Source organism: Eumetopias jubatus, unplaced genomic scaffold (assembly GCF_037043125.1).
Source record: "Eumetopias jubatus isolate StellerSeaLion01/CBP00866 unplaced genomic scaffold, mEumJub1_p1.0 scaffold_17, whole genome shotgun sequence".
Taxonomy (NCBI): Eukaryota; Metazoa; Chordata; class Mammalia; order Carnivora; family Otariidae; genus Eumetopias; species Eumetopias jubatus.
This window is the reverse complement of record NW_028274823.1, coordinates 57480549-57507190: the sequence shown is the minus strand read 5'-3', so window position 1 is coordinate 57507190 and position 26642 is coordinate 57480549. Positions and strand designations below refer to the sequence as shown.

Genomic DNA, 26642 nt, shown 5'->3' with positions numbered 1-26642 from the left:
GCATCGCCTATACTTAATATGGAGCAATTAAAAGTAAAATTACACTTTTGTTTAGATGGCTAGAGAACGGAAGTTGGCTCAAGTAAAGTGGTGCTGACCCGCAATCGGAGAAAAAGCCCACCTAAGTTTTCCGTGCCTACCTTCGCGCGACCCACAAGCACTTCGCGTATATTCCCTCGGACTCGCGGCCGGCGCGCCGGACTTCAGTCCCTCCCCGCCCGCGGCCCCGCCCCCTCGCCCTCGCCCCGCCCCCTGCCGCCCCGCCCCGCCCCCTTTACGTCACCTCCGCCGACCAGCTTCCCCGAACTCCCTCTGGCTCCCGCCTTCGCCCGCTTCCGGTCGTCGTCGTCGCCGCTGCTGCCGCTGGTGCTGCTGCTGCTGCTGGGGCTGCTGGCGGAGGCCGGAGGATCGGGCGGCGGCGGCGGCGGCGGCTGAGAGGGCGGCGGCGGGAGCGGAGCGGGACGAGGGAGCGAGAGGAAGCGAGCGAGGAGCGAGCGGAGCGCGCCCAGCCCCGCCCGCCCTTCCGCCCGCGGGAGCAGCCGGAGCAGCCCGGGCCCCCAGCCGTCGTCGTCGCCGCCGCCGCCGCCGCCGCCGCCGCCGCCCCCCGCCTACCCGCCCGCCGGACAAAGCCCGAGAGCCCGCGCGCAGAGCCATGTCCTCGTCCGCCGGCAGCGGCCACCAGCCCAGCCAGAGCCGCGCCATCCCCACCCGCACCGTGCCCATCAGCGACGCCGCGCAGCTACCTCATGACTATTGCACCACGCCCGGGGGGACGCTCTTCTCCACCACGCCGGGAGGTGAGCGCCGGCCGCCCCGCCGCGGCCCGGAACCTGCAGCCCGTTTTCTCCGCCGCGGGCCTTTAACTCAGGGCGTGTCCAAGCGTGGCAGCCTCCGCCCGCGCAGCTCCGCCAAAGCCCCCCCCCCCCAGGTCCGCCAAAGCCCCCGTGAGACTGCTTTCGGGAACCTTAACTTCGCATTCTCTCTTGGCTGCAACTCGATTCAGCGCGCGCCCACTCTGGGAACGGGGCTCTCCCGTCGCTGGGGCGGGGCGGGGAGGGGAGCCCTTGTTCCCGCTTCGTGGCAGCTTTCGGCGTTCGACCCAGTTTTCTCCCCCTCTGCCTCCTCCTGGGCAGATTCGTCTACACTTGGCCTGGCTTTCGTTCTGCATTGCCTCTGCCTCTTGCCTGTCGTGCATTTGTGCACATTAATGCTTGATTTTGGAGCTCTCTCCCGGGCCTTTTTAGAAAGAACAGGCAGAGTATTTCGCTCTTGGGACTCTGCGATGACTTGTTTTGCTGCTTTTAGAACGGCAGGAGGAGGCTGGAATGCAGAGTTTGGACGCCTCATCCGGCGTTATCCTGCTTTGACAGCATTGTTTACTTGCTGGACGAGGCCCCACGAGGGGGGGAGTCCCCAGGCCCAGGCTAGGGGAGAGAATGATAAAATAATACTCAAGACATAGCCAAGGGAAAAGACGTGGGGGTAGTAGAACGCTGGCAGCCCTGACGATAGGTTTTTGGCGGTGACGCTTTTGGGGATAGATGAGGAGGGCATTGGCAAGAAGGGCACCCGGATCGGTGGGATTGCTTGATTCTGGGGAAGGGCAGCGCAGGGAGAGTTTTCCGAGCATTGCTTTTCGAAGTATGACCAGGAACTGTTTACAAGGAAGAACACTGGGGTGGAGGTGAACCACGTTGAATTTGTCACGGGAAAAGGGAGCTCAAAGGTTGTGTGTTGTTCCCTGACTGGGCTGTTCTCCAGGGGGAGGAGACTAGAGAGCGGTCTTGTGGGACCTTATTGAAGGGGATGGCGCTTCATTTTAACTTCGGAACTTTGTCTTCCTTTGGTGTTGGGGTGGCCTCTCTCTAGAGGGTTGAACTTTGCTGGCAGCCTCTGCCGGAGGAGATGGCTAGCTTCGTTCCTGTGGGCTGGGCTCACCAGTTGTACTACAACCAATCCGGTGCAGTTAGGCCCTGGCGATCCTTGAATTGGTTGCACAATAGCAGGGCCCAGAGAGTAGGAAGACCTTTTTGCCAACAACAAGGGATAAAAATCCAGGAGAGAGCTCTACAGAGGAATCCGTCCCGGCCACTCTAGGGGATGGGTGGCTGCCTTGGAAGACTTTAAAATGACCGAAGCAGGAGGAGTTCATCAATATTTTTGGATAGCTGGTCTTATAGAGGCTTTAACTTTGCAGGCTGGTGGGATGACTCCGTGAGGTGCCTTGCCTCACGGGAGAACCCTCCCTCCTGACCTGATCTGTTCAAGGCCAGCCCCTGAGCATGCTTCGATCCTGCTTTTTGATGATCGTGAAAGATTTTGGCGGACCAGTATCTGCTCCAGATAGAGTTGTCCTGAACTTGAGCTGACAGCTTTTAAGAAATGGATACTGTTTTCCAAGGTGATAGGAAGGGATTTATAACCTCTTGCAGAATTCTTTGTGGTACTGGTCAGTAAATGCCTGCGCTTCCAGCCGTTGAGAACATGTCATGGTTAACAACTGCACTCAGCTATTATTTATGCGGGGAAGGAACTGAACTTTTAGCTATATATTAATCATTATTCCCCTGACGGAAGAGCCACAGAGGGGGTACCTTTCGGGCATATTTCAAACAGCCAAGCTGCCTTGCTTTTAGAATAAGGACATAGTCTTTAAGCATTGCTTTAAAGATAGAAGCCTGTTTCATAGTCTGGATTAGTTCCTAAAGTGCTTGGAAAGATTCTGCCAGAAATACTGATTCATTTACCCTTCCTTCCAACTTACAGTCACTACTGCTTTCTCAAATATCACTTAACCTGTCTCCTGATAGTTTCTATACACAGTTTTTTGTTTCAGATTTAAATACTTGTCATCTTAGCTCATCTGTTACATTGAACTTGTATTTATTGGTAGAGCAGGTTGTAATCTTTGGATTTTTAGCACGAAGACTTAACATAATGCGTTTATAGGTTATAGCACTGTTGGGATTGGATTTAATCACTCTTAACTCAGTGCTGTTTAGATGTGCAGTAGATACTGATTTAATTTTTCCCCCTTTGGAAACTTTCCCCTCCTCTGATGGTTTGCTCATCTCTCTTGTACATTCCTCTCTCTCCCACCATGTAATTGAGCCAGGGGAAGATAGTTTTATTTGGTCTCCTCCAGGCACCTGAATTAATGTGATTAGGTATTTTAAATGAGTTTTGTGGGCCTAGTGCAGTGCTTTGCACAAAAGAGAGCCATAAACCAAAGTAGGAAATGCAGTCCTTGCTCTCAGTGATCTTAAACTCTTGAAGGGGTTGGGGACTGATAAGATTTTTCGTTTTAGAACAAAAAAAACTTATAGAATCCAGTGCTAACATACATTTCAGGTATGAAAACATTTAGAAAAATGATAGTAAGCTTGCATGGGAAATCTCTCTTTAGTGGGAAGGAAGGGGATTAGCATGTCCTGTCTTAAACTTCTGGAAACCTTCTGGAGTGTCATACACGTGTTGGCAGTATGCCAGGATAACAGTTGATGCGCTGAATGCCCTAAATGATCAGACTGGGCAGGGACGTTCACAACATAGTGAACTTATGATTTCTTTTCCTTTGCGAGTCCTTTATTTATTGGGGATCAGAGGTTACAGCCTACCCCTTGGGAAGGTTTCTCAAAACTGCCTTCTCATGGTTTAGGGAATGAGAGGTGGGTGGAGACAGACTTGCTCTGACCTTTGGATTTCTCAAATTGCTAGAAGAGTACCTACCTGTTTTCATTGTTAAGGAGGAGGAACATTTTTGTTGAGTAAATTCAAGGCAAAAAAAAAAAAAATGCCCTTGGTTTTATTTTACTTTATTTTATCTGCCTGTGGAGGAGTGAGGACGCTATTTGGTTCTTCCTTTGAGAAGCCACATCTAGCCTCAGTGGAAGGGAAAGTTACTGTAGTTGTCTTCACTTCTATCACACTTCGGTTAGCTGGAAGGCATCTGATGCTTTCCTAAGTTCTGAACTTTCTCCTTTTAGGAGTGTTGTGCCCTGGGAAACGAGCAGAAACAGAGAGAACTCTTTTAGCCTTCTTTCTGCCTTTCTTTTCCTGCATAACATCCTCATCAGCTGTGGAAAAGTGCTGTTGCCATAATAAGAGCACCAGTGGGGAACTAACTGTGATGGTCTAAAATCTTGTTCGTGCTGCTGTTTCCTCGGTCAGCTGGAGAGTTGCTGTGATGGGTTCGCTGGGTCAGAATTACCTGAAGGCCATTGCAAGGGTCTGGAAATAAAGAAGGTAGGAAGAAGGGAAAATAATCCGCTTGGAGTGAGCTATAGTAAAATAAGAGTGTTTGAGAGGAGTCCTAAGTTTTGGCCTGGTTCCCTTCTTGGGAGGTGAATAGAGCTCTATGTAGATCTGGGGAAGGAAGGTCAGTTTCTGACTGTTGTGAAATTTCTAACTGCATGACCTTGGGTTGAGTTTATTCTAGGCCAAAACCTTCTGAACCAGCAAATGTACTTATTTGGCTCCCTAGCTTCAGTTATTAACCAAAGGACTTCCTTATGACATGGGAGAAGTACATGAAAAGCATAATGAAAGGTGTTCAGTCCCTCTGCCTTGTGTTTGAGGAAGACTGCATTTACTTATCTCAGAGTAACCCAAATTATTAACATGTTTGTCATTCTGTGGGAGATTCAGCTGAGGTCTCATATTCATCAGCTGCCAAAGTATATATTAAAGAAGATGTACTTCAGTTTTTATGTTGGGTGCATTTTTTGCTCACAGAGGATTGAATTCTGGGGCGCCTGGGTGGCTCAGTTAAGTGTCTGCCTTTGGCTCAGGTCATGATCCCAGGGTCTTGGGATTGAGGCCTGCATCAGGCTCCCTGCTCGGCGGGGAGCCTGCTTCTCCCTCTCCCACTCCCCCTGCTTGTGTTCCCTCTCTTGCTGTGCCTCTCTCTGTCAAATAAATAAATAAAATCTTTAAAAAAAAAAAAAAAGGATTGAATTCTGAGCCTGGGGGAGGCAGCAATCTGCATCCTCAAAGCATATAGCAATACATTGTTTGAAAGCCTCTGCCTGTCCTAAGTCAGATGCAGTCTGACCAGGGAAGGCAGCTCTTACAAGTTGATAGTGTAGCATGTATGAAGGCCCTGTGCACAGCTCCTTCAGCTTGCTGAGGCCTGTTGTGGCCAATTGGAAGAGCTAAAAGTGATGAGTCTGTAAACTGACACTAGCAGGGTTACTCAGGAAAGACTTACAGCTGGAGTCTTAACAACAGTTTTCTAAGAGGGGTCTTGCAAAGGGGTCCCTGGATGGCTCAGTAGGTAGAGCACACGACTCTTAACGTCAGGGTCGTGAGTTCAAGCCCCATGTTGGGTGTGGGACCTACTTAAAAAAAAAGGAGTCGTCTTAGATGGTTTGGCTGCACTGTAGGCTTGATTATGTGTGTGTGTAAAAATGTGCAGATCAGATAGGGTACAGTTAATGTGGAGTAAGCTAGTTCATCTGGTTGGAGAAGAATACAGCCTGAGCAGGAGAATAGTTTGTTGGTGAGCGGCAGAACTTTTTTTTGGTTTCCAAGTCTTTTTATGAACAATGTAATATTTAAACGATTTTTGTTACTCCATTTATAAATAATAGAACAAAAGTCAGTTGAGAATTGCAGTCATTCACCTTACTGAATAGTCAAGGCCTAGACTCCCATTTTCAAATTTGTTCATCGTGGAACTTGGTTTTGTGAAGGCCCCTTAGACACCGTGTTTTAACAGGCAGCTGCTGTGCATCCCATGGGTGGCTAGTTTATAAAGGTCCCCTGCACCTGTTCTCAGGCCATTGCTTGAAGCCAAACGCTCAGAAATCCCTGAGTGTTTACATCTAAGTAAATAATCTTTCAGATCTTCAGGATGAATGCCCTGGCAAACAGAAGCTGTTCAATTCATTGAGTGGTTGAAGAAAGTAAAAACTTTAACAAGCAAGGAGAAATGAACTGGAGAATGCAGTTCAATTCGTGTAGATTCCATGGGCTTTTTAGTAGACAAGAGCATGTCGTCTGTAAATAGTGATAGTTTTACGTTTCCCTGGTTTATCTGAGTGCCTTTTATTTTTTTGTGCCTAATTGCTCTGGCTAGAACTTTCGGTACAGCGTTGAACAGAAGTGGCAAGATAATGTGAACAGATGCCCTTGACTTATTCTCAGTGTTAGAAAACATCTAGTCTTTCGCCATTAGGTAAGATGTTAGCTGTGGGTTTTTCACAGATACCCTTTATCAGATTGAGGAAGTTCCCTTTTCTTCCTAGTCTGTTGAGTGTTTCTATCATGAAAGGGGGTTGGATTTTGTCAAATGCATTTTTTTTTTTACTAAAATTGAGTTGATTGTGTGATTTTTGTTTTTTATCCTGTTGACATGACATATTGTGTCAGTTGATTTTTGGATGTTGAACCAGTCTTGTATTCTTGGGATAAATCCCACTTGGTCATGGTATATAATCATTTTTATGTGTTGCTAAATTTGTTGTGCTAATACTTGGTTGAGAATTTTTACATCTCTGTTCAAAAGGGGTATTAGTCTGTATTTTTCTTGTGATGTCTTTGGTTTTAAGAATCAAGGTAATACTGGCCTCGTTCAATTCTGATTATTTTAGAAATGGCCTGCTGCTTCTAGCAGAAATGCTGACTATTTACTGCTTAAGGTAGACCGTTGTTCTCTAGGTGTTAAGAGACACTTTTCAGAAAGCGTGAGAGGCTTGTGATTCTTCATCTTAAGATGTCGTAATTAATCATTTGGGCCTCAGAGGAGCCCGTGTCACCCCGAGAGACTGTTTATGTTAAGAGTCAGGCTGCTTTTAGGTTGAAATGAAACTATTCTCTGGTCGGATAAGTTCCTAGAATCACGAATAGGCAGTAGATAAAAACAGTGACCTAGACCAGGGATCTCTAGCAGACTCTTGCCGCTCACAGACTTTGTTGGTAGACTTCAAGCTCCTTATTTGAAAAGTGGAAGATGTTCGTAGATAGGCATTATTTTTATTTTTTAAATAAGTGCCCAAGAGGAGGGAACTTTGGAAGAAAGCAGACAGTTGGAATGAAAGCCAAGTTTGAATCTGAATGTTTTCCCCATACCAATAGGAGTGATCCTTCATTAATTATTAGTATTACAGACAGAGGCTGAACCACATCTGTGAAATCTAATCCAAAGAACTGATCCAGGACACAGTCAGCAACCTGGCAGATCCAATCAGCATTTTCCTGGAATCAGAGTGAGGCATTTTTGTAGAGATGATTTATTTTGGGATGAATGTTCAAGCCCACACTGAAGTGGATGTATTTGAGGGGCGCCTGGGTGGCTCAGTCGGTTAAGCATCTGCCTTTGGTGGTCATGATCTCAGAGTCCTGGGATCGAGCCCCGTGTCTGGTCCCCTGCTCAGCGGGGAGTCTGCTTGTCCCTCTCTTTCCTCCTTCCTCTCAAATAAATAAATAAAATATTTTTAAAAAATAGAAATGAACGTACTGGGTGTACTGTATTTTCACCCAGATTTTCTGACAGTCAAGGCTAGACAGACTTAAAATAATTTTGACATTTACTTAAGATTAGTTTGTGGTTCATATACCATTTTGGACCTGGTACTAGCTAAAAAGATCATCTTTTCAACTCGTGTTGCAGCTGAGACTCGAGAGAACCAGATTTGCTTAATGTACCTAGTTTATTTGTGTTGCTCTCCTGACTCCTGGGTCACTAAGTGTCCTTTCACAAATACTTTTAACTTCTCTGGATATTAGTTTCTTAATGTCTAAAATAACAGGCTTTTGCCAGATGTTCTCTAAGCCTCTCCTAACACTAGACCTTGAGTGTAGGAACACAATCATTATCAACTTCCCTTTCAGCCTAGGCGTGTGTTCTGTGATGGCTGTGTCCTAAGTGACGGGGCCAGGAGCCATCCTTTGACAATATCTTGGAAATTGTTGCTCCCAGTTATTGAAACTTAAACAAAGGACAGTAGGATTGGCTTTTCACAACCCTAGACGTCTCCCATTTGCCATAGTACTTTGGTCATACTAAGTTATAAGATCCTGAGGCTCCAGTTTTGTACCTTCTGTTGATGTAAAAAAATGTCCCTCTCTTGATTTTATTAGCACTTTAGAGATTTGATGGTGGCCCACACTGAATGTGGTTTGGCCACCATCAGCCTCCCTGGAGGGGGGTGGCTTAGGCAGCTTTTAGTTTCCTCTGGGTTATCTGGCATAGAGCTTTTTAGGAGTCTGTCTTTTTATCCAGAGTCTCCATGAAGAATAGATGTTTAAGCATTTTTTTTTAAGTGGCAGTGTGCCAAGCCCCAGGATACGCACCATGGCTACCAGTCATAGCTTCCCCCAGTGTCTGGTCTGTTGTGCATCTGACCCAGTTCTGGCCAAATGAGATGTAGGGGAAAGTCTGCTAAGGGTTTGCTGAGAAAGATTTTCTCTTGGATGGAGAGAGTCCCCTGAGGGAAGCCCTGTTTAATTCCACACTCCCCCATCCTCCTTGGACACTGTTGTGTGGGGGGTATAGGTCCATCTTAGCCTTTGGAGGAATTTTGTCACCAGCTTACTCAGGCTTTGCAATTTGGGCAAGTTACTTGATGTTTCTTGTTCTGAGCTGTCATTTTGCATGAATAGATGCTTACTTCTAATATAGGAAGCAGCCATAGTTAAACAGAACTTTATGCTGGGGACCCTGTTCAGTTAACCACATTACAGTGGGCTTTCTCTAGGTGGTTTAATTTGAAGTTAATACAGTTTCTTGAATGTGTATAGCATAACCCCTGGATTAATTATTTAAACTAAGCTACTTGGTCTTGAAAGAGACCCTTAGGCTTGAATGACCTCGTTTACATAGCTAACCATCTTGGTAAGCGTAATTTTGGGCCTCTTTCATTGGTCTTCTTGTTCCTTGCCATTCTGAAAATTACTAGTTTTTAGATCAAAGGGTAGAAGCTTTTTTTCCCCCTCCTTTCTGTTCTCCACTAAAGGAACTTTGTTTTTACTGTTTTCCTGGTAATGTCAGCATCTAGAAAGCAATGGGGTCAAGGTATTAGATTTATCTTAGTATCTGGTCGTTAAGGGATGAAGAAAGTTTATAAATGTCTAATGTTAAAAGATTTTAAAGTTCTTATTTGTTCTGAAATCCAAACATGTAGACTGAAGTAATACAGGCACATTTAAAAAATAAGATGGAAAGGGGTGCCTGGGTGGCTTAGTCAGTTAAGTGGCTGCCTTCGGCTTGGGTCATAATTCCAGGGTCCTGGAATTGACCCCTGGACTGGGCTTTCTGCTCAGCGGGGAGTCACCTTCTCCCTCCCCTTCTGCCCCTGTTCCTGCTCTCTCTCTCCTAACAAATAAATAAAATCCTTAAAAAGAAAAAAAAAAGAAAGAAAAACAGAAGCACCTAAAAATGCAAAGTAAAATGCCAGAGACAGTCACTTTTAACGGTTTTTGTTTGTCATTGCTGTTGTACGTACATGTGCACCACAATTTCTTGGCTTGTTAATGTTAGATAATACCATTGATTCCCTGTCATGGAAGATGAGTAATCTGGAACACTTTCATTACTTTCTCCCTCTCATTTCCGCTCCCTTCTCTATTTATCAGTTTTTGTAAATTGTATTATCGGTTCTGGTTCTTCTGATAGTTACCATTAAAATGTAAAATAATAGAGTCACAGTCGCGATCTGTCAATGTAACTCTCCATTATATAAAGTTGTACCATCCATCCCGTCTCTACTTCCCTGGTAGGTCAACTTCTCCATTATTTTGACAGTATCACGGCCTGTAACATTTACATATTCTCCTATAAGTATTCTTTGCTTTTATTATAGTTTGATTGCAAATTGTGAAATCCGGTATACAGCATATATGATATTTTGGTTCTTAACTTTTCATGGCGGTCATGATCTCAAGAGTCCTGGGATTGAGCCCCATGTCTGGTTCAATCCAAGGGGCATGATTATTTTCATAGAAAACGAAATGGAAAACTCACTGGAAGGAAAAGCATCCATTGTCAAGGTGAAATAGACAACTTTTTTTTTTTAACACTCCATCAATTGATCAAAATCATGCCCCCCCCACTTTTTTTAAAGATTTTACTTATTTCTAGAGAGCGCACACCCGGGGGAGGGGCAAAGGGAGAGAGAGAATCTCAAGCAGACTCCCTGCTGAGCATGGAGTCCCACTCGGGGCTCGATCTAATGACCCTGAGATCATGACCTGGGCCAAAATCAAGCTGTCGAACACTTAACTGACTGAGCCATCCAGGCGCCCCGTGGGCCATTTTAATGTTATATTCAAGGTATATCTTGTATGGTCTTTTGTTTTCCTTCAGGAATTTAGGATTAACTGATTTCTAGTTACTTGTGGCTGCATTGGTTGACATGAAATGGGCCTGACATAAATGTGGCAGGCTCTTTGGATGAAACGTGGATTAACCAGCAAGTTCTTACTTTAAGAAAATAGATGTCTGTGCATGCATATGTATAAGAGCCCTTGAGTATTGTAGGTTTTTTAGTTTTTGTCTTGGAATAAATATAATCTCATGGTAAACACAGTATATAACAAAGGAAACAAAGGTTTTTTTCTTGCCATTTTGTTCATAGTCGAATCTTAATGTTTTTGTTTGAATAGTTTTGATTTTTTGAATGGTCAGGTGCTTTTGAATCACACCATATAGTCACTGACAGGCTGATTCCCCATTTTTGCTCTATATCTGCTACAGTGAAACTTTTTTGGCTTGCAGCGATCTAAAATTCAAACACCCAAAATGCTGTCCTTTTGTACTCCGATTTTCCTTAGCCATATTTGAGACCATTAGTGGCAACCCTTAAGATTCCAGTTCTTCATGGTGTCTTCTCTTCTGAATTAATTTGCTTTGTTTGCATCCACAACCAAATGTATTTTAGGAGCCCACTAAAAAACTACTAGAATTAATTGAGTTTAGCAAGGTTGCAGGATACAAGACTGGTATACAAAAACCAATTATATTTCTATACACTTTCAATGGACAATGCAAAAATGAAAACAGTTCCATTTCTAATAACATGAAAATAATAAAATATATAGGAATAAATTTAATGAAAGGAGCACAAAACTTATACTGTGGAAACTACAAAACATTGTTGAAAGAAATTGGAGAAGACCTAAATAGATGGAAGGGCATTCCACATTCATAGATTGGAAGACAGCATTCTTAAGATGACTGTATTTCCCAGATCTACACGTTCAAAACAATCCTGTCAAAATTCCAGCTGGCTTCTTTGCATAAGTTGACAAGCTGACCCTAAAATTAATATGGAATTTTAAGATACCTAAAATAGCCCAATTTCATTAATTATTACAAATCAAGACAGTATGATACTGCCCTAAGGATAAACATAGATGAATGGAATAGAATTGGGAGTCTAGAAATAAACCCACACAGTTACGGCTATTTGATCTTTGACGAGGATGCCAAGACAATTAAATGGGAAATAGTCCTTCCAATAAATGATACTGGTACAACTGGGTATCCACACAAAAAACTGAAGTTGGACCCCATGACTCAAAGACCTAAATGTAAAAGCTTAAAACTATAAAACCTTTAGGAAAAAACATGGGCACAAATCTTTATGACCTTGGTTAGCAAATAGTTTCTTGAGTATGGCACCAAAAGCACAAACAACAAAAGAAAAAGACATAAATTGGACTTTGTCACAATTAAAAACTTTTGTGCTTCAAAGAGTACCAATAAGGGAAAAAGCAACCCCCAGAATAGGGGAAAATATTTGCAAATCATGTATGAGTAAGGGACATGTATTCATAAATATAAAGAACTCTTAAAACTCAAAAGTAAACAGCCCACTAAAAAATGGGCAAAGGATCTGAATAGACATTTTTCCAAAGAAGATGTCCATTGGAATGGCCAATAGGCATATGAAAAGATGTTCAACACCATTATCCATCAGGGAAATGCAGATTAAATCAAACCACAATGAAATTTAAGAAACAAAACACATGAGCAAAGGGGAAAAAGGGAGAGAGAGGCAAATCAAGAAACCAACTCTTAGCTATAGAGAACAAACTAATGGTTACCAGAGGGGAGATGGGTGGGGGGAGGGGTGAAATAGGTGATGGGGATTAAGAAGTATACCTGTTGTGATAAGCACCAGGTGTTGTATAAAATTGTTGAGTCACTATGTTGTACGCCTGAAACTAATGTTACACTTTGTGTTAACTAACTGGAATTTAAATAAAAACTTTAAAAAAATCAAACCACAATGAGATACCACTTCACACCCATAAGGTAGCTATAATAAAAAACATAGCGCCTGGCGCCTGGGTGGCTCAGTTGGTTAAGCGACTGCCTTCAGCTCAGGTCATGATCCTGGAGTCCTGGGATCGAGTCCCACATCGGGCTCCCTGCTCAGCAGGGAGTCTGCTTCTCCCTCTGACCCTCATCCCTTTCGTGCTCTCTATCTCTCATTCTCTCTCTCTCAAATAAATAAATAAAATCTTTAAAAAAATAAATAAAATGCTAACATCCTTTAAAAAAAAAACATAGCAAGTGTGGGCTGCCATGTGTGTACATTGTAACCCTCACATACTGCTGGTGGGAATGTAAAATGGTGCAGCCACCTTGGGAAACAGTCTGGTGGTTGCTCAAAAGATTCAACAGAGTTAACCATATGATCTAGCAATTCTACTCTTAACCGAAGAGAAATGAAAACATATGTCCACACAAAGACAGGTACATGAATGTTTATAGCAGCATTACTGAGAGTGGAAATAACCCAGATGTCCATCAACTGATTACTTGATAAAATGTGATATATACGTGTAATGGAATATTTGACAATAAAAAGAAATGAAGTCCTGAGAAATACTAAACATGGATGAACCTTGAAAACATGCAAGTATAAGAAGCAGTCACAAAAGATCACATATTGCATGATTCCATTTATATGAAATGTCCAGAATAGGCAAATCTGTAGAGACAGAAAATAGTGGTTTCCTAGGGCTGCCGGGGTGGAGAGGGACTGCTCAATGTGTATGGGTTATCTTTCTGGGGATGGTTACAGTGTTCTAAAATTGATCACGGTGATGGTTGCACAATTCTGTGAATCTACTAAAAACTGTTGAATTATACACTTTGAACTATATGTGAATTACATCTCAGGAAAGTTGTAAAAAAATGGATTTTATCGCCTCTCCAAAGTCATAGAAGTGCTTCAAAGTTTCCTTTATACCTCACACATTTAGGTAGACTCTGTACTGCTTATTTCCTAGTTGGTCCAATTACAATTCTTTAATGCATATGCTATTGCTAATATATAATTTAGAAATAGAAAGCTTGCTTTCATCCTGTGCATTGTTTTTCACCATCTCATCCCCAGAATTCCAAGCTTGGCATACTGCAGAAGTAAGAATAATCTTGTTCTGACTTGCAAGTTGAATGTTAGTTTAAGAACATCTGACAGTGAACCTCACTCTTTTGAAACCTAGCCACCATGAACAAAAGTGGAGGTGATACAGCAAATATGGAAAGTGCATCCACTAAGGCTCCTTCCTTTTATTCACTGGAAAGCCATCAGGGCCCCTCCCAGCCCGTTTGCTCTTTATTTTACGTAGTATTCTAATAAGCGAATCGCTGATTGCAAAGTCCCTACAAGGATAGAAGCATCGGGTTAGGATAGGTGAATTGTGCGCCCCCCACCCCTCTTCCCCAAGTTCATAAATTGAAGCCCTAACCCTCAATGTGATGATCTTTGCAGCTGGGACCTTGGGATGTAATTAGGTTTAGATGAGGTCGTGAGGCCCTCATGATGGATTAGTGCCCCTAGAAGAAGAGGCACTAGGGAGCTTGCTACCCCCTCCCTCCCTCCTTCCCCGCCCCATCTAAGGACACATTGAAAATGTGGTTGTCTGTGTACGCAGAAGGGAGCTCTCAGCTCTCAGCGGAAGCAGACCATGCTGGCATCTCCATCTTGGGCTTCTCATGAACTGAGAAAATAGATTTGTGTAAGCCGTGGTATTTTGTTGTGGCAGCCCGAGCTGACTGAGATTTGGGGAAAAAAGGGGTATTCTCAAGCCTAAGAGTGACGGAGGAAACAATGAGGAAAGGGGCACTTGCAGGCTATTTGAATTCTGTACAGTGGAAGGAAAATAAAGCGTCTAGGCTCCCAGAGTTCATAGGCCACAGCATAGTTTATGAAGTGATCTTCAGAATGGTGACCCCCGTTCATTAAGCAAGGGTCGGATTGTTTTCCGTTTAAGGTGGTAAAAGGTTTTAAATCTGTACAAGAAAAACTTCCAAAATAATACACATTATTCACTTTTTGAAAGTTAAAATGTTTTCTGCTGTCCAGAATGACTCATGCCTCATAATTTCCAGATGCCTTTTTAAGTTGTTACTACAGTTCTTATTTTTCAAAGCAAAGAGGGTGAAGGTAGATTTTTTACTTTCCTTGTCCTAAAATTGTGTTTGAGACAGGACATAAGACCCGTGTCTCCTTTCCCCTGGGGATGAATGATTTCCACCTTTTCCAAGTGTTCTCCAGGGGTTGGAGGGAGGCATGCGGAGGTGCTCTGCTAAGGTTAGGTTTATGGTGTGAGGCCTGTCATAAATGAGCTGTGGGCCTTTGCCTCTCAGTTATTCTAAAAGTAAACATAGGAAGCTAATTCTAGCCCACTCTAGGACTCGGAGACTTCCTCAGTAAGTTTTCAGCCTTTGCCTGTCTCCTTTAGCCTTCAAAATGAAAAAGCTGACAGGTAACAGTAATTAGAGCTGTTGACCTGGTTTGTGCCATGCTGTCTTTCAGAGATGATCCTCTCCAGCATCGCCTTTTACTACCAGCGAGGCCCCTTTAGTAAAGCTATTCTGAAATGAACTTGGATTATAGGACCTGCCTGCTCGCGTAATCTTTAAAACTGCGTATTTCTGTTCTGGAAGCAAATATAAGCAGATTACCTAATTTCTAAAATACATAAGTACCCGGCCTTGGCAAATTTAGAAAACTGAAAAACAGAAACCGCCTCTACTGGTGTCTGTCGCCCTCCCGAGGGGGCAGTAACGGCCCCGCCATCCTGCTGCGTGCCTCTGGAGAAGTCGCGCTCTGGGCACCAGCGGGGCGGCCTATGTGCCGCTCACCCCAGGGTTCGTGCGTAAGTGGCAGTTACCATCTGATTCCTTTCACTTCCCATACCGTGGTCCCACCATGGACGTCCCGGGCACGGAGGTAGAGCACAGAGCAGTCTGTGCTGGGAGTCCGCACACCAGGGGCTCGGTCCCGATGTTGCCTCTCATTTGTTCGGTGAGCTCCATCAAGTCACTTTCTGGGTGTCCACTTCATCTGTCAAAGTGACCCCCCCCCCCCAGCCCCTTCCGTCGTCCTCTTAACTATTTCTTTCATATTTCATCTATTCTCAGATCACTGTTACTAGGCTTTTGGTAGAAGATTGAAGTCAGGTTCTTTTTTTTTTTTTTTTAATTTTATTTTTAAGTCGTCTTTACACCCAGTGCAGGGCTGGAAATCACAACCCCTAGACCAAGAGTCACACGCTCCACCCACCGAGCCAGCCAGTAGGCCCTGAAGTTGGGTTCCTCACTTTAATGAACAAAAGAATGGCCTGAGGAACTTAAAGATAGGTTCGAAGCCCCAGGGATTCTGATTCAGGTAGAATGTTTTTAAACAAGCTTTCCAGAGGATTCTGGTGCAGATACCTGCAAAAATATACTGTCCTAATAGGCATGGCATTTTTCTTAGTACTTTATCATGGAGAGGCTGAGAGCCAGATACTTTATTTTCACCTCTTATAAATCGTAAATATGATTGTGTATGCAGTGTAGTTGTAACAGAACTAGGTAGTAAGAAAAAATTGATCTCCTTTGGAGTTGGTTTGAAAGCCTTAAAGGTTTTGTTTTGAGATGCCTGCATGTGCTAATGGATGCCCATCTGAGAACATTGCTTCCATTCTGAGACACTGAGTCATTCTGTCCTGTGACAGGTTTTGTAGTACCAAGAGGAGAATATGTTCAGCACTTGATTCTGGTTGTAAAAGCAAGGATGCCAGGGGGCAGGGGGCAGGGGGCAAATTGGAGGGTAGAGTCTCTCTTGGCCATTTTCTCACCTAGAAACCACTAGTTTGACTCTTATTTTCCATCTAGTTGGAAAGAAATGACTTACTAGCATTTGCATGAAACTGTCATGGTACTACTGTGATATGGATCCCGAGAAAACCACTGAGTTTAATCCATTTTCCAGCTACTTAGCATAATGTCGGTATCATCTCTTTAGTGTAAATGTTCATCTCCTTCCTTCTTTGGGAAGACTCCAGAATTTCCATTCTTCTTGAAGTAGTTTCCTTGCTTTTTTCCACCCACTTCCTCACATTTCAGGTAGATTGGTTAGCTGTTCTGTTTTTCTCTTTCCGGGGATGTAGCTGTCACATGTGACTCGAGGAAATCTGCCTGAACCAGACTCTCCTTATGACAGGAGTTTATTCACTTGAGGATCTACAAGCATTGACCAGCAGGCAGTAGTAGTATTTAGATTCTCCCTCTTTAAATGGGTAACTTTGTGCACAATCTAATTTTCATATACTACTGCTTTTAACTTACATGCCTGAACCTTTTCCTTCTCTGGATTTAATCTTAGTGTGAGCAAGATGCCTCCATCTGACCACATCTCTTTGTTCTGTAGGCAGGGGTGCTGGGTGGCCCATTCCCCCTTTCTCCCCTCCTTCAGCAGACATCACTGAATGGTGGCCATGTCCTCGATCACTGAGCCAGCTGTGCTCCCAGGGTCTGGAGCAGAGCCCCAGGCGTCCGCTACACTAAGCCAACGTCAAGCATCTCTAAATTGTTGCTTAGTTTTAGATCTGGTTTCTAGCCATTTGTACCTTGGGCTGACCATGACAGAAGAAATAGCAGCAGTAGATTTTCTTAACTATTCGTCAGGTCAAATGCAGTCTTCAGAAGGATCGTTGTAAAACACTCTGGTAGCACTTACTGGGATGCAGATTGTTTTGTAAAATAGAGAAGGGTCCAGCTTCTACCACAGCTCTGTCTGGGAAGAACATTGGTCTCAGTACCTTTGGAAAGCCTTCCACTTAAAGGCAGCGATCTGTCTATTGGTGATTCTTTCTCTTGTTTGTTATTTCATTTAAAACTTTCTAAATGGTAGAACGAAGGTCACATGGAACTAGGACCTAGCCCTGGCATAAGGAAGTCGTAGGCTGTGGAACGGCAGATCGACCAGCAGGTGACCTATAGTAGGTGACATGTATGGGCTAAGATGGGGGAAAGAATTTTTTTTTTTTTTTTAAGGTTTTCCATAAAGGAAGTGATGTTGGGGCTGAGCCTTAAAGATGAGTGTGGAAGAGGAGGAGAAGGTGCTTCTCCAGCAGAGGGGCCTGGTCCCAGGCAGGGAACAGAAAGCTTATCCCTTTTTCTTGAACTGTGAGCCCTCAAGGGTTAGGTTTAGATGGAATTTAAAATAAATTCCCGGTAATATTATATATATATTTTTTAAGATTCTATTTCTTTATTTGACAGAGAGAGACACAGCGAGAGAGGGAACACAAGCAGGGGGAGTGGGGGAGGGAGAAGCAAGCTTCCCGCCCGAGCAGGGAGCCCGATGTGGGGCTCGATCCCAGGACCCTGGGATCACGACCTGAGCCGAAGGCAGACGCCCCCCCCTTTTTAAAGATTTTATTATATGTTGATAGCCCCTTAATTTGTTTCAGACTCTTGAACCCTGTTTTCCAGGAACCCGAATCATTTATGATCGAAAGTTTCTGTTGGATCGTCGCAATTCTCCTATGGCTCAGACCCCGCCCTGCCATCTGCCCAATATCCCAGGGGTCACCAGCCCTGGCACCTTAATCGAAGATTCCAAAGTAGAAGTAAACAATTTGAACAACTTGAACAATCATGACAGGAAGCATGCAGTTGGTAAGAGAACTCCAGTTTGCGGGGCTGAGTGGGTAGCCCTGGGGATTCAGATGTCAGTCGGCTACAGGTTGAAAAATTGATGCCTCGGTTACAACCGACATTCATTTATGGGTCTCTAAGGTTCCCAGCTCCCAACACCCAAGGTTTACTGAAATGTTCTGGAAATCCTAGGGTTCTAAATCATAAGCGAATCTAATCCGGGAGCAGGGAGAAATCCAAACTCAGGGCATAGGAAGTCATTAGATGAGTCCTTGAGCCAGGCCTCATGTCCTGCCTCGCCTGGGGTGTACTGGACTGGGAGTAACACACAGAACACAGAACAGAACTGAACAGGCCCCATTTCCATTGCCCTTCAGAAATAGACCTGTTTCTTACAAGAAGAATGTCCTTTTTGTGGTACAGGGGTAATAGGGTTTGTTTCCCGCATTTTCCAGGACTGCCTATGATACCTAGACACGCAGACACACACACGCGCGCGCGCGCACACACACACGCTGAGTAAGAAGTCCATTCTGTCTCTGTGGAAGCAGAAGAGGGAGTAGAAATGGCCAGCTCCCGAGGTTCGCCTCGGGTTGTACTCCCCGACCTCAGTGCGGGAGCCAGCATTGTGCCTCCTCAAATTCCAAATGAGCTTTTCGTGGACAATGTGTTGATTGAGAGCAGGGCCAAAGTTCAGAGCCTCCAGAAGAGTTTGCCGGCATGATAGACGGCAAGGAGCTCCTGCTGGGGCCGCCGGCAGCCAGAGGGGTGCTGGGCGATTTTTCACTTGGGTCTTCTTCCCCAGATCCAACTCCTTGTGGGTTGAGTGCCATTCTTTTTTTTTTTTTTTCTCCCAGGTTAAAAAGACCAGCCAAAGCAAACAATTGCTTGTTTTAAGGCCGCAGAGAATGGGAGAGTTTGGATTCTTTTTTGACCCTCATGCAGAGGAATGACAGAGCTGCTTGGCTTTTCCTTTTGGGCTAAACTTTGTCTTGATTCTTCCTAGGGGATGATGCTCAGTTTGAGATGGACATCTGACCGTCCTGCAGGAGCAGCAGGAAAGCAGCAGTGCCGAGGCTGTGTCCACTGGATTGGGCCCATCGGATCAACAGTGAACGGACAGAGGGGCAGCCAGCAGTCCCATTGCAGCCCCCGAGAGCTCCTCTTCCTTCCTCTGGGTGCCAAATGATGCAAAGATGAGCTTCATCTGACCATTTCCCCTCCCTGTTACCTGTCCCCCTTCCCAGTTACACAGAGTCGATCCAAGATCCTTGGCATATTTCCGTAGACCTAAGCAGCCCACAGAGGAAAGCAGTTAAACTCTGGCTTCCGTAGTCATTTTACAGTTGAGAAAATCTGTCCTCCCGCCCACTCCCCATTTTTTAAAAAACCCCAAATCAAATATCAACCTGCCAATAATTGCCTGGCTGGCAAGTCTGGGGAAGTGACACCAAGGTGTGGTGGGTTCAGCATTGTCCGACCCTCTGTCTGCCCTCCCTGTCTCCCACCTGTGGTTCAGAGCTGCAAGAGGCTGGGTGTCGGGTCTTCACAGCCGTCGGAGGGCAATGGTAATGGAGAGGAGAGCCACTCTCCCTCGTACCCTGAGCTGTTTGTCCTTCGGGCCAGAATGCAGTTTGTACAGCTCTGCTAGCGTCACCCTGCGGCGTTTTCTGAGGTCAACTTCCCCACCTTCCTCCGGCAGGGGTGTCTTCTGTCTTTGATATTCCAACGCCGCTTCCCAGTCCTTCACTTAGCACATCTGTGCAGAAAGGTGTGAGCCCCACCTGAGGGGGGAGTCCTTGGGAGGCAGCAGGGCTCTCCCCTCCTCCTTCCTCCCTGCTAGCGCCCCGTTGCCCGCCGCCATTCCCTTGTATCTGAGCCACTGGGGTGATTCTGCCGCTCCCCGCTCCCGCAACAGGCCCATTCAAGCGACAGGCACTTGGGGGGAGACCTGGTCATAGTGTTCTGCCGGGTGACCCCGAGAATGACCCGGGGAGCGTGCAGAACCAGGTGGGTACTCAGACTCAGTAGTCCTTGCTTTCTAGTCCACCGAGCTTTGGGATGTTCATTGTCTCTGATTGCAGTGTCTTATGGTTTGAGTTTAAAAGGTGACTTTCAGAATGCTCTTAGAAAAGAACCAGACTTTTTTCCTTTTAGACCTGCTGCGGCTCCTGGGATAGATAAGCATGGGCTCGGAAGTGGGTTCTCCCCATTGTCTGGCCTTCCCCATCGTACTCGTCCGTCTCCCAGCCTCCGTCCCTCCCTCCCACCCGTCTCTCTGCCAGGCCATTTTTCAAATATACATCAAAGATACCTCAAGTGTTGGTATCTGATAATATCTCACTTCTCTTATGTGAGGAGTGATCTTTTATTTTTAAGATGACTACAGACCTATTTTTAGATATGTTTTCAATACAATTTTGAACAGCAACTTTTTAATTACACATCTTCCGGTGTTAGGAAGGTGAGAAATGTCCGTGGGCGAGTCTGCTGTTCCCTGTCACCATCCTTCGTCTCCCCAAGTCCCTGACGAGCTCTTTGCTTCTCCCTCTAGTTTTGGGTGTGCATGTTTGCAGTTTGTAGTGGGTGGTGTGTCAAACTGGACCATTCTGCCTTGCCGTGGCTTGTTTACGAGCGCCTCGTTCTTTCCCTCCCCGTTTGCTTTTTCATGTGCCCCCTCACCCTCCCCGACTATTGACTGGCACAATAATCCCGGGAGAGTGACCCCCTCGTAGAAAGACTAACACCTCTGTCCTCATAGAATGACAAGTAAAGTAGCCGCTGGTGTCCTGGGAATTTCTGGTCGCATTTGGTGCCCTGAACCCTCTCATTAAGAGACCACATCCCAGGGTGAGAGTAACAGGCCAACTGGCTAAGAAAGAAAGCTGTTTGTTTTTCTTTTGAACTTTGAAAAGACCCTGTTTATGAACACATTTTAGACAGAAGAGAGGAAGGCTGTCCGAGGAACTTTGTTCTGTTTTCTACTATAAAATGTGAATAGTTCAAAGAGTGAACCTTCTGTGATGGTTGATGTTTCTCAGGAATAAGCTGGATCTCCAAAATTTGGGGGATGCTTTCAGTCTCAAAAATTGATGATCAAAAAAAAGTATTTTCTTGTTTGTTTGTGTAATGTATCTCTGTTCTGATTTTAATTAAACTCCCAAATTTCGCTTTCTATACTCTTGGAAAAAGTTCAGTTGCACCGTCATTTGCATGAGAAGCTTGCTCAGGACCCCTTTGTCCCCTGGGAGCTTGATTCTTTGGGCATGAAACTTCTCGTTCTTCATAGCTGGCTTTGGCATTCGTGGAACCTGGTTCCAACTCCAGGTAGTCGGGCAGTGAGCAGAAGAGCGCCCCTTCTTGATCTTTGTTGCCACACTTGAAAACCTGGCCTTCTCGCTGAGCAGCGGGGAATGGATTTAGAACATGCCAGCTTGAATGATGTCAGGGCGCCATTTTCCCCTGTTCTACCATCTTGGGAAATCTCTGCACACGGTTCCCTAATCGTAGGCCATTTTTCTCGTTTTTGCAGGGAGGGTCAGCCGCATGATACAGCAGCGGCCTGCTCCTTCGGCCTTCTCTGCAAGGCCCTCCTTACTGGTTGCTGTCCTTCTTTCCTGGAGGCCACTGCTGTGAGAGTTACTTTGACCTCCATGGACCTGGATTTTAGAGATCGTTTCACAAGGCAATGGATTAACTTGTAACAGATGACACCTCTGTGCCGTGCCTCACGAATGATTTTTTCAGGGCGCGCCGGATCCCGGAAGAATGAACAATCTCTCCTGGCTTTTCTTTTGGGGAGGGAGAACCCTTAGGGGGCCAGCTGAGTGAGATGGTTCTTAAAATCAGTGATCATTTGCTCTTTTTATGAGGAAACCGTGTTTCTGAACCTCTGAGGACAGTCCATCTTAGTGAGAAATGACCTTGTCCTTCCAAATTCCAGCAGGAGACACGCGTTGTCTTGGTCTGTCTGTACAGTATGGTTTGCTGAGACCACCACGTCTTCGTGTTCTGTTTAAATAGCTGAACGTCGTCAGGAGCACCCTGTCAAGCAGCTGGCTTCTCGGTATTGGGCTGTCAAGCCCGGAATTCTGTCGTCCCACCTGTATTAAGTTATCCTTTGCTGTGTGACAGATGACCCCCAAACTAAATCTTGAAAGAGCAAATGTTTTCTGTCAGCTTCTGGAGGTTAGGAATCGGGAAGCAGCTTAGCATGATGGGTCCGGCACGGGGTCACCGGAAGTTGCCATCAGGACGTCGGCAGGGTCTGCAGTCATCTAGCTAGGGCTGGAGGATCCACGTCTGCGCGCACTCTCCGGGACCTGTTGGTGCATTCTCTGCATACGGGTCTCTGTAGAGCAGCGCGAGCGTCCTCACACCAGCACAGCTGGCTCCCCCCTGAGCAGGTGACCCCAGGCAGAGGGCAGGAAGGAGTCTGCAGTGCCTTCCATGACGACCTCTGAAAGCACACACCATCACCTCTTCCCTATTGTGTCTCTTAGAAGCCAGCTCCTAAGGCCGGCCGACACACAGGGGAGGGCAGTGACACCCACCTATGAGTGGAGCAGTGTCAAGGAATGTGAGGATCTATCTTAGGATCACCTCACCCCCAACAGAGGATAAAGTCAGTCCAACAGGGGATAGGTTAAACTTAGATAACACAGAGATGTTGCTACTGCATCTCCAAACTGAATAGAAGACAGACACTCTTCTCTTTCCCCAAAGTCAGCTGCTGGTTTGGAGAGCGGTGGCAAGAACTGACGATTCCCAAGAGAATAAAAAGAGCTCTACCTTTGCCTGGCTACCAGCAGTGCAAGGATGCCTCGGGGCGAGTCCCAGGCTTTGTGTGTCCCTGAGACTCAGCACCACGTCTTTGCATCTCCCTGAGCCTGCATCTCCCTGAGCCGGGAACTGAAAGGGAATTGGATCCTTCTAACTGAGCCACTAAAGCGGACTTAATTGGAGTCAGGGTTGTTAAGGCAAAGGAAGAAATGTGAATGGGGTGTTGGGTTACCCGGCTGAGTAAAAGCTTCACGGTTCAGATTCAGGGTGAAGTAGATGATCGCATCTGGAAGCCCGGCCCCTGTCAGAGTCGGTGTTGGTACCTGGTCTCTGCAGCCCTGCCAGCTGAAACAGGTTTGGGTCGGGTCTCTCACCCACGAAGCCGCTTCTCAATTCAGTAGGGAACATCTGGGAATTAGAAATGCCTGTCGGTGCTTGATGGCGCCTCTAAATCCAGTGTGTATCTTAACTGGGTGCCCACCTCAGCCCGAGCTTCCTGATGGAGATGTGTTCTTAAAGAGAACCGGTCCTGGCTTCACCCTTGACAGAAACTTAGATGAGCCTGGTCAGTCGAACACAGTCCTAGGGAACATCTGCTGGGCGCCTGGCACCCACGCCCAGCCACGTTTTAGAGGCTTGAGACATCTTCAAGATACAAGTTCCTGTCCGGCTTTATGCTCTGCCTCTTCTCTGTGGCCCTGCTTGGTGGAGCGTGCCCTTGACTAAGAAGCGTGGCTGCTGAGGCACCCATAAGGACAAGGGCACTTCCTCCACGAGTAAGGACTCCTCTTCACAGCACTTTACCATGACTTGTCTTTTTCCTTCTGCTTTTGAGGCAGAGCCACAATAGATGGTCTTTCGTTTTGTGTTTGGGCCCCCAGCTCTTTGGGACCGTCTGACCGCTTGGGTTCGGACAGCCCCAGAGCCCGCTCTTCAGCCAGCGCACGCTGCGCACCTGCGTGCAATCAAGGCAGCTGGTGTGAGGGCCTCATTGTGCTGCAGCAGGATCCCAGAAACAGACTCTTCACTCTTTCTCCCCTTCTTGGATATTCGATGGCGTGTCAAGCATCTTGGCTGCTTGAAGCCAGGGCCCCGGGCCCTTTGAGTTCTCCTGCAGAGAGGCGGTCCACTGCCTCGCCATCTGGGCCAGAACTTGCCGGTCGAGGCATGTTCCTGGACAACGGGCGTATAGCAGCTGTGTATTAATCTGCGAAACCCAATCACTTATCCACCCAGGACATCTGGGACCGGGTAATCATTTTAAGGAAGCATGGTTTCTTTGGGAGGGCAGTTTCTGTCTGGACTTCAAAAGGGGTGTGGTTACCGTGTTCTAACCTCTCAGCTTTTAATAAAGGATGAAATCAGATCTTGAGGCAACTGGGTCACAGTTCTTTTGAATGCTTATTCCCCAGGGGCATTTCCTGTTCTAGTAAGGATTTTCCAGTTTAGCACTGAGGTTTCCTTGAGGCTAGCTCAGGAATTTCTTGCAAAAGACTAAGGAGATGGTACAAACTTATTTTTTCAAGCAATCATTCATGTCTCCTTTCCCACCTTCTGGAATTTAAATTTCATTCTCTGGGCTGGTCCGAGAAGTGAATACCTTGTGGCAAAACTAGATTTAAGAGGTCTCGTGAGTTCCTATTCAGATGGTCTGTGGTTTCTCTTTGCTTAACCTCTGCCTGCAGCCTGGACCGACCACACAGTATGGATGGCCAGGGGGAAATACTGCTGAGGTGAAACACAGTTCCCGGGGTACTTAAATTCTTACTCTGCCACCTTTCTAAGTGTAGGGGCCTGACCGATGCTGCAATGCTTGATAATCATGTGGCCACCCTGAAATTTCCAAAGGGAGCTCTCGCCGGTGCTTACCCCCCAAATTCCTGGATGCTTCTAACAGAGAGAGTTCCATGAATCTAGCCCAGAATAGCCAGTCTTGCCCCCGGTGTATAACCTTCCTCTCCACCTTAATCTTTAAAAACAAAAAACTAAGCCCAGGCCAAGGGTAATTTTTACTTGAAACCAGGAGGGTGGGGAGGAACACGAGCTAAGGACGAGTTGTCCGAGTAAGCCATCTGCTCCTGGTGGCCGTGGCCAAACCGCTGAGTCCCATGAGCCAGTGCCTTTCCCTCCCCCAAAGAGGGAGCCCACCTCTTCCCACCTGGGTACCCCGGGGGCAAGCCTCAAAGGAGGCATCGTGGAGAGCCCAGAGGACACTCACATGCCTAGGGGTCCATTTTAAGCATCTTTTAAGATATTTTCTATATAAAACAAATGCCCTTCCCTGTCTTCGTGCCACCAGTGGCCCAGTTCCATCCACTGAACGGAAAAGTGGAGACTGCCGTTACTTCCTTGGTTTTCCCTTCGTCCCCTTAGACGTGGTCGCCCCCCGCCCCTCCCGTCCATTTCACCGTCGTGGATGGAGAGCGGAGGACACCATGCGGTCTTGAGGCAGTCCTGTGTGAGTCCGTGATCACTTTTGTTGGTGTTTGTTTGGTTGGTTTTTTTTTTTTTTGGTAACTGTCCTAAACCAGCAGGTGTTTGGAAATTAGGGAAAAATTAAATTCTCACCAATGGTTGCTGTTACAGTTAAATCAATAAAGATCTTGAGTATCAACTTGTGTTCTGATTTTCTTACATTTTGGGGGAAACCCTGTGGATTTCGCATGTGGAGGGTCTCGACCGGTGAGGTAAATCGGCAGAGATGGTCAGCCACCTCGTGGGGTGGTTCTCAGCTTTGGCAGAGCACTGGCTTTGTCCGTCTGGCCCAGAGATGCAGCGAGATGCCCTGTCCCTTCCCTCAGAAGCATGGTGGTGAGTGAACAGGTGCATGCGGGGGCCGGACACACCAGGTAGGCCCCTCTGTCCTCGGACTAGCCTCATGGAAGCCCAGACAGCGGCTTTCCCTTTTTCCGAAGAGGGCTGCCTGTGCCCCCAGGGGCACCTGTCAGAAATGCATCCCCTCGGAGGTCCTAAACTAGGCTGTGCTGCAGGAGCATCCAATTCCTTGCTATTATTAAACCAGTGAGTCCCCCGTATTAATACCGCGAACAAGAATTCTGTCCCGTTGGAGATGCGAACAGAGGTCCGCAGAGTAAAAGTGGACTAGAGGAAACATTTTCCCGTCCAGACAGCGGCGAGGTTTAGTTCTGAGGCTTCAGACTGAGCCAGCCTTGAAGTCCAGCCAAGCTGCTTAGAGGCCGCATTCCTTCTGCCAGGATTCTCTCAGGTAGGCGAGGGTTAAGAACTACCCCTTTCTGGGTGGCCGTGAGGCTCAAGGAAGGCTTTGCTTAATCTGGGGCCTGGCACATGAAGAGTTCGGGAAAGGGCTGGAGCACAGCCCAGTTGGCGTGGCGGCCAGAGGTCAGCCAGCTGGGCCTCCTTTGCCTTGGGAGTGAGCGAATTTGGGCGTGGAGCAGGCTGTGGGCTGCACCCACCACTCAGCCCTGGGACCTCTGGAAGGACTCTTTAGGGGAAGATGGGGCCAAACCCTTCTGCTAGCACTTCATACATCCTTTCCTCTGCACAGAGGCAGGTAGGATGCTAACTTCCAAGGCAACTTAGGAATGGGGTGGTGGGGGGGGGGAGAAGGGGAGACAAGGTGGAGGCAAACCCCCACAGTGGTGCTACTGGAGTCCCAATCGCCTCCCATGTAGCCCCCGTTTCTGCTTCTCTCCTTCCAGTCTTTCCTTTTCTCCACTCCTATGTACCTCCAGGCCCACCCCCTGTCCCGGCCAAGGACAGTAAGGCATCCAATTGTTCCCACTCAGCTACCAGCCTGGCACGGCTCAGTACAGTAGACCTTTGCCTTGAGAGCACGTTAAAATAACCATTCTGTGAGAGCCCCATCTGGCCCCCTGGTTAGGGCAGGACTCCGTTCTCGGGGGCAGTATTTCCTCCACACACGGGGCGCGGGGCATGAAGCCATGTTGCCAGGCTTGGCCCCAAACGCCTCTGGCCCTGCAGCACGATGACC

At 46.5% G+C, this 26642-nt stretch overlaps 1 protein-coding gene across 1 annotated transcript; it reads left to right on the top strand.

Annotated features, from left to right (window-relative positions):
- Positions 1–320: 320 nt before the first annotated feature.
- Positions 321–25283, top strand: EIF4EBP2 (eukaryotic translation initiation factor 4E binding protein 2). Its single transcript, XM_028109513.2, has 3 exons — positions 321–797; positions 17723–17908; positions 18894–25283. The coding sequence occupies exons 1-3, from the start codon at positions 653–655 to the stop codon at positions 18923–18925; spliced, it is 363 nt and encodes a 120-aa protein (XP_027965314.1). The 5' UTR covers positions 321–652; the 3' UTR covers positions 18926–25283.
- The last annotated feature ends 1359 nt before the right edge of the window (positions 25284–26642 follow it).